Genomic DNA, 8,673 nt, shown 5'->3' with positions numbered 1-8,673 from the left:
GAAACTCACGCAGCAAAACATGGCGTCGTTGGAAGAAACACCCGTCTCGGTGAGTTGTGTTTTTCGTTCCCACTGTTACATTTTTATACTTATGCATCTTTGACAACCCGTGTTGAATGCGTTTAGGTATGAGGTGTTGTCGGGGCAATAGCTTATGTTTTTAGGAAAAGATTGCCACTGCAGAACAGTGTAACAAGTCATGCCCCTGGAGGTTGTTTACATCTGAACATCGAAGTCGTGCCGATGATTACGAACGTGCGCTAGATATAACATCATTTTTTTGTACAATGTGTTTAAATTTGTCAATTGCACTTCATAGAAAGAAAAATTATGGCTCATAAACTTCTTCATGGCGCACGTTCATGATGTTCGTTATCATCGGCACGACTTCGATGTTCAGGTGTAAACAATCTCCAGGGCAGAAAACAAACGACGGTTTCTGTGACCTAAATTAAGAATCCTCGCACAGAGCTAATTGACGCGCTGATCTTTTGACGTGTCAGCCCCCTACGTTAAGACAAACGTTACTAGAAAAACAAATGATGAACAGTTTGGTGAAGGTTTATGTTCGGGTTAAATATCTTCTCTAGATCATTTTAATTACATCTGTGATTCTCTTAAACCATACAAGGCAAAATGGCCGTCTCATTTCTACTACCAACGAAAGTTTAGATCAGTACATTCAGCTGAAGCTGACTAGTCATGCAACAATCCACCATTGCATTGTGGGAATGTAGACATTGCAAACATTACCGTGTCTCTGTAAAGTTTTGAGTCGATCTATGAGGCATTTTATCCTTCGGAAAACATAAACGTAATGTTTCCACCGGTGATGTTAGCTGTTTGATGTAATTGCAAACCGAGGCTGTGGGAGGCGATGGCAACTGACATCCATCGTGACGTCGCTTACATTGTGACGTAATGCAAAAATTTCGATTACGAGGGGGCAGACTGGAATGGCGCAGCGACGTCAACACATTTTGACGTAATGCAAAAAGTGCACATTATCGTCTGATAAAGTATTGTCGGCGCCTTTGAACTTTCACCGAAGCATCTTAGAATTTACCATAACTCTTTTAGATTGTGAGGATTAGGACATTATCTGGTTTAAACTTACATCAACTCACGATGAAACTTTTAAAACTGTCCTTGTGTGTATGTTATTTACCCCCGTCGAGTTACATTCGACCTCATGATGCTGAACACTTTTTCAGTAGACTTTTAGAAGAAATATCTTTTAGATCGAAGGTATCTTGTGTTTATGTGGCGATTTCAATGTCCGTTTGGGTGAGGGAAGTGATTACATCGAAGGTGTTGAATGTGTTCCCGAGAGAGAGGTAATTGACTTAAAAGAAAACTCTCACTGCAATCCATTCATAGAGTTGATTTTAGTTGATGGTAATCTTTGCATGCTAAACGGTCGTTTGGGGACACAAGACTATACTTATGTAAAACACGGAGCATTGGTTGTAGACTGTGTGATTACGGCCCATGAACATCTGGGTATTGTAGCTAGATCGGAATCTAGGAAGGTTATTAGGCAGTTTAGACGCTATCGCTATATGCAGAATCGTAGAAGGTATTGTAAAATAAAAAATCACAGTCCAAGGCTATTTTGGCAAAATATTCGCACCCTCCAAAGAGGCTCCCTACCCTTATCACAGGCTCTTATTGAGTCTCCTATTACAGAATTAGAAATAGTTAACGCTGTATCTCGTCTTAAAGCTGTGAAGTCTGCTGGGGCGGATTGTTTAATTCCAGAGATGATCAAAACTGCCTTGCCTGAGATAATGACGTTCCTTGTTAAAAGCTTTAACTTGGTATGTGACTCCAGATGTTTCCCTTCTGAATGGGCTAAATCAATAATTGTTCCAGTATTTAAAAATAGAAACACAAATAACCCTAACAATAATCGGGGCATCTCTCTTGGTAAAAGTTTTGTATCTATTATCAATAATAAGCTAAAACAGTGGTCAAATATGAGAGACCTGATTCCAGATTCACAAGCTGGGTTTAGAAATGAATACTCAACCTTTGATCATATTTTTACTCTAAACTCAGTAGTTGAGCGATGTTTAACTTTTAGTAAAAGAAAACTGTATGTAGCTTTTGTTGATTTTAGAAAGGCTTTTGATTCTATAGAGAGACATAAACTGAGGAAATGCCTTAGAAATGGGGATCTTAAAGGCAAAATGTTTGATATTATCAGGTCAATGTATTCAAATGTAAAGCCTTGGGTTTGATGCCATAATGTTTTCAGTCACTCTTTTGATTGCCCTGTTGGTGTACGACAAGGCTTTGTTCTAAGCCCCATACTTTTTTTGTTCTTTATTAACGAACTATATTTTGACACCCGGCAGACATGGCATCCAATTATCTCCTGATCTTGTTGAACTCTTTATTTTACTTTTTGCTGACGATGTGATCCTAATGTCAAGCACTGTTATTGGCCTTCAGAGGCAAATTAATAGACTATCACTGATTCAGATAACTGGCGAATTGACGTTAATCTTGAAAAGACCAAAATTGTTGTTTTTCGTAAGGGTGGCCCAACGGCAGCAACAGAGAAGTGGTGCTTTAATGGTGAACTTATGTCCGTTGTCAAAGAAAATAGATATCTAGGGATATCATTTACACATACACTAAACCTGAATAAATCTGTCATTAATATGGCAAGTAGAGGGGAAAAGGCTTTCCTATAATTGCTCTCTGTTACGCCGAAGTTGGGGGTTGTTGGTCCCAGTATATATATTTTTTCAAGTTGTTTGATTCCCAAGTGCAGCCTGTTCTCCTCTACGGATCCGAAATCTGAGACTCCATCGAAAAGGTTCATCTTCTTGCATGTAAAAGGTTTTTAAATGTTGGTATGTCTACCCCTAATAGTATGGAGTACGGTGAATGTGGGAGATACCATTTGTACATAATTTCTTACTCTCGCTGTTTAAAGTACTGGGGTAAAATAATAAATATGCCCCCAAAAACCTACAGTGTGATTGTCATCTTGATAAGATTGGCCAAAACACTTTGGCTACCTGTATTCGCAGTCTTTTGTTTAGACACGGCTTTGGATTCGTCTGGTTATCCCAAACCCTTGGCGATGTTAATGCATTTATCAAACATTTTCTTACCAGGGCTATCGATATCTTTAAACAGAACTGGCATTCATATGAAAGTTCAAGATATGACTGCTATCGTGAGTTTAAATCCCTACTTGACCCTGAGTCGTATCTATACAACCTATGTATTGCAAACCTTCGTAATGCTTTTATACGCCTGAGACATGGTATAAATGAGTTATGTATCAATCAAGGAAGATGTTCATCCATTATAAAATTACAAAGGCTCTGTCCATTCTCTAACACTGTTGAGAATGAATTTCACTTTTTATTTATATGTCCTGTATATACTGATTTAAGGCAGATGTATTTCCCGCCATGGCTACGTTCATACAAGAAGGCTACAAAACTTTATTCAATACTTTCAAGTAAAGCTTCCCTACTACAACATGAGACAGCTCTATGTATTCATCATGCTCTCATATTGAAGAGTAGATTCACTGTAACGTGTGTCATATGTTGTATATGTTGTACATACTATACATATATATGTTGTATATGGGCCACTGGCCTTCATGCAATAAACTGATTGATTGAGTTATTTTACAGACTTTTCACTATGTCATCCATTGTAGATGGCTGTAATATACTGGACCACTCCATCTTGTCTTGGGAGATGTGTATTCCTAAATATGTGAAGCTCGACGTGGGTAGAGCAGTTGATTGTGATCATAAGGGTGCTTCTACACACAAGCAGTATATTCCCAGTAAAGTTACAAGAACAAAATTGAAACTCAGTTGAATTCGCAACAAGATATTAATGGGGCATATGATGAAGTTCATGCACAAAGAAATGGATAAGTGTGCTCTGGCTAAACTTTTACACAAGGGGGTAAAAAAAATAAACATAATGCTAAACCTTATTGGTGTCCAGAACTACAAATGTTGTGGGACAATGCTTGTTCATCTGAGCATCAGTGGTTGAATTGTTGGTCTCCAGGTAAACGCTCTAAGATGCGACTTTACTGCTAGTATATTAACAACTAATAACGAATTTACCCTTCGTAACCTAGCTCTCTATGTTAAGTATGCATTTATTCGTCGTAACGAACACTTACAAGTAGCCATGTCCTGATGTATATCCCTAAAACATGTATCACAATGTTGTATGCAACTCTCTCGTATAAGAGCCAGTGCCTAAAATACAATAAACCATTGTCTTGTCTTGTTTCCGAAAGAAAACGTTTTGATAGAAAACCTTAGATCTTGAACCACAGGAACCACCAGTTTGGGAATATGAAGAGACGATCTATTCGCCATTTTCTATTTCTTCTTCACAGCCTCGTTTTCGATCTCATCGTTTCGGCGTCGCTTTTGTCCTCCGAGACATGATACAAAGGGAGATAATTGTTCTATGGACAAAACATCGTCACATATGTGCTTTCGAGTTTCTTCACTGCGAAAGCAAACTCCATCATACAAGCTGTCCAAAACATCTGCCTGAGGATGTGTTTTGATGTTTGGTGTGCCCGGATCAATATATTGTTGTAACCACATCATTGTGTTCAACAACGTCATCAAACCGGGCCTGGAAAACATAGTCGCCGTTTATGTTACTGCTGCTGACATCAGTTAAAAAAACTCCTGACTTCATGCTGGGGAAGGACAACAGCCACATGAACAACAGAACTTTCAAAACTATATTTTGTTCATTTGGCAACGATGTCATTACATGCACTACACTACCGCCCAACAGTTTATTGTCAATCAGAAAGATATCAGTGGACGTCAGGGTTATAGTACGCGAATTGAGACAAAACAAGTCGTCTACAAATAGACAATCCGAGTTGTAACATGAGCAACAGAGCTATAGATAAATGCAAGTAATTTTGTTACGATGTTATTACTGATTGAAGATAGGCAGATGTTCATAATATTAATAGAATACGTACCTATTAAGAAATATATGCCGTTAGTTTTGTCACAGTGATTCAAGAATTACAAGATACAATATAGATACTCATAACATACAAATGTCAACAGATTTACATTACCTATGAGGAAGTTGTCTACATTGACTTCTTCTGAGTCGTCTGAACGTGTTGTATTGTCTGCGTCTTGTGTGGTAGAAGTAGTCAATAGCTATCAGCAGAGCAGGTTGGTACATTTGTTGTGGGCCGTCCACACCTGGGAACTTGGACAGGTCGTAGGTGATGTTGGTGTCGACACTGAGAGGTTGGGGAGGTACGTCAAGCATCTTTGGGACGGAACTATACAATACGCCATTGCATCACGATTATTTACACAACGTGTGTTTATACACCTAGTCAGAGCTTTTAACCGACATCAGACATTTTCTATGATACTGTATGAAAACATGAAGTTGTTAAAACGGCGTGAAAGCTTTATTGGGTGAAGGCGATTAACAAATATGACTCAACTCAAAGGTGTTGCTTGTCTGGTCGTCTTTGGGCCGGGTTTTAACATTCTTCATGGGCAATAATTAATCGGTAGTGCTTTGATGTTAACCAGGCTGCGTCACTGGTTAGGGAGCATTTACTAATTACGATGCCCTTCATGTAACACTCATGTTTTGATTGTCGATTATGTTCAGTAAAGGTGACACAGGATATATAAATGTTTCTGTGGATACAACTCCATATTATTATTCAATTAAACCAATTAAGATGCTAACACAATATTAACATATAAATGTATTTGGTGTTGTACAAATAAAGACTTGTCTGTTGTTAATGACAGGAGTTTTTTGTTTGTTGACCTCCTTCTGCCTGTGGAACTAATGTGACACGCGACAAATATTCTTTTCGTCAGTCACAAATGTAAAATTACGGTTAAATCCAAATTATTTCACGTTCATATATCTCCACAATCAAGCTCCAGAATATCTCAATGACCTCATCACAGAATACAGCTAGTACAAGTTCCCAAATTCCCTGTAATTTCGTATGGGAAATGAGTTTTCGCCTCTGTTGCACCAACCTTGTGGACATTTCTGGAAATCAAATTCGGTGACTCTCTTTCAACCTTCACGTCAAAAGTTAAAACCCATATGTTTCAAAGTGCGAATGACGGACTCTTTTGTTCTATTCCTTTCAATGCATTCAGGATGGTATGGCTCATCATCAGCTCAATGCCTTTGCGCTCTCTACACGTAGCCCAGACATTTAATGGGACAGTATTTCTTAGTGGTTAATGAGTGGTTAAGTCACGACCCAATATAAGACAATGACTGCTGTATATTTTTTCACATCACGTAAAAATACTGGATGAGCTCCACGACGAGATGACCCCACGTCTGGAAAGAAAAGCTTCACAGGGCTATTTGATGAAGTTAACGTCCTGCCAATGATTCACTGCAACTGGTTCCACGGAGCAGCAATAATATTGCAGGACAAAAGAGGAAAATTGCAATAACCAATCCTTTATCACAACACCTACAGTAACAATGAACTGTTTACACTAAGGTTGGTGGGAACATTGTGATTACTACAGCAGACAAGTGCGTTTCATGCTGTAATGCGTCTATCCCCTGCGGTTAGTGCATAGTGTAACAGTAGCATTCTAGAATAATGCATAATGTGATGATTGTTTTGACAGAAAGTGTCTTTGAATATTTTTTAAAAATGAAAGAGATTGGCAAACTCTTTCTTCCAAATATTCATTTTAAGGGTCGCAACTTATAAGTAAAGGCACGTCAAACGAGACGTAGCATATAAATTCACAGAAACCTCAGTTGTGACAGTTTCGATATAGATTTGCAACGAACTGTGTTGAGAAAGTGTTGAAGTGTTGTCGGTTTCAGCAGGGAAATACTAGTAAGCGGCATTGAACTGGTCCTTGACCTGCTTAGGTTGACGTACAATGTATAACTCTATAATGGTCCTATTGTAAACATATTGTAGACAATATATTGTACAATGTATAACTCTATAATGGTCCTATTGTAAACATATTGTAGACAATATCCATTTGATTGTAGTCAATAATGTTGAAAAATCTAGCTCATAACAAAAGGAGCAGAGACTACTTTTTTCAAGCATCAATAACACAAACACTCGTAATTCAGTTATAACAGTTTAATCAAGTAACTGAACAAGTAGATGTAAGCAACGTCAGTAAATAACATCAGTAAATGGCAGTAAACAGGTGAAAACGTATTACATGCACTGAGTGTTTGTGTAAATTATGTTGCTCATAGCACATATAGAAATAATGATACATTGGCACTAATGGGACATTCAAATATGTAAATGGAAACCTTTTCCATAATTTTTTCCAGTTGTACAATTACGTCCATACTATGACAGTATGTTCATGAAGTCAGAAAGTGATAAAACCCGCCGTTGACACCCATTACTAACACAAGCAATTGTACTTCGAAGACACCAAAAGATTCAAGCACTGATTTGGTGGAGCTCAAAACTCAGAGTCAATGAGCCAAAACATATTTCAGAAGTTCTGAACTAGGAATGCCTCACGAGTTCACACACGTTAGACCTTGAACAAACAGAAACCATGGTTGGAAATTGAAGAGTCGGTCCCTCCGCTAGTTTGGGTTTCTTGCTTGCAGATCTGCTTTCGATGTCATCATTTCGGCGGCGTTTTTGTCCTCTGATACATGATACAAAGGGAGATAAGTGTTCTTTTGGGGTCGTAACTTTGTCGTCCAAAGTGAGTTTGTCATCAAGACACTCTGAGGCTGGGTCGATGTCTGCAAAGACGTCATCCACTAGAAACTGGAAAATCTGGTCGTCCATTATATCGCTGCTGTTGACATCAGTGAAGAACTCCTGGCTTGTTTCTGGGGAAAGAAAACAACAACATGAACAACTCCTCTAAATACCAGTAAATGCTAAAGTTACAATGTCATCAATGAGTTACGGCATACACGTTAATAGGATACGTACATATTAAGAAACATATGCCGTTACTGTGATTCAAAGATTAAAGGATACAAGTTAGATACAAATGTTGATAGAATACGTACCTATTAGGAAATACAAGTCATCCACAAATAAATTGTCTGGGTCGTATGAACTTGTGGTATTATCTGTGTCATTTGGGACGCTCTGTGCGTCAGGATAGACGTAGTCGCTCCAGTCAGTGGCTGTCAAAAGAGCTGGTTGGTACATCTGTTGTGGGTCGTCCAAACCTGGGAACTTGGACATATCCAGATCGTAGGTGATATTGGTGTCGACACTGAGAGGCTGAAGAAGATGGGTAGGTATGTCCAACATGGTTGTGAAGGGAATTATGTCATCCAAGGTTACATCACAGGTTTTTATATGATGTGTTTTAAGCTCGTTTACACATCCAATCAGATCGTTTAGCTCACCGAGCTAATCAGACATTTCCTGTGACAAGTTAAGAAAACATGAAGCTGTTAAAATCTATTGTCTGCAGGTGATTAACAAATGACACGTTGCCATGACTCAACCCTGAGGCGTCGCTTGTCTGGACGTCCGATAGAGTGTTTTAACAGTTCTAAATAGGCAATAATTAATCGGTAGCGCTTTGATATTTATCTACCTGCGCCATCGGTTTCACAACAATACTAATTACGAGAATATCACGATATTGCCCATTTGATACACTT

At 38.5% G+C, this 8,673-nt stretch overlaps 1 protein-coding gene across 1 annotated transcript; it reads right to left on the bottom strand.

Moving 5' to 3' along the window:
• Positions 1–7,540: 7,540 nt before the first annotated feature.
• LOC137294380 (uncharacterized) lies at positions 7,541–8,314 on the bottom strand. The gene is made up of 2 exons (XM_067825383.1): positions 8,065–8,314; positions 7,541–7,878 (listed from the first exon to the last, which is right to left on the bottom strand). Exons 1-2 carry the CDS (start codon positions 8,312–8,314, stop codon positions 7,541–7,543), a joined length of 588 nt encoding a protein of 195 aa, XP_067681484.1.
• Positions 8,315–8,673: the final 359 nt, after the last annotated feature.

Source organism: Haliotis asinina, chromosome 8 (assembly GCF_037392515.1).
Source record: "Haliotis asinina isolate JCU_RB_2024 chromosome 8, JCU_Hal_asi_v2, whole genome shotgun sequence".
In the NCBI taxonomy this organism is placed as follows: domain Eukaryota; kingdom Metazoa; phylum Mollusca; class Gastropoda; order Lepetellida; family Haliotidae; genus Haliotis; species Haliotis asinina.
This window is presented reverse-complemented; position numbering and strand designations above follow the sequence as displayed.

Coding starts and splice junctions, on each gene's coding strand:
- LOC137294380 (XM_067825383.1), bottom strand. CDS start 8,314: ATGTTGGACATACCTACCCATCTTCTTCAGCCTCTCAGTGTCGACACC. Junction 7,879..8,064: donor TGACTTGTATTTCCTAATAG/GTACGTATTCTA, acceptor TTCTTTCCCCAG/AAACAAGCCAGGAGTTCTTC.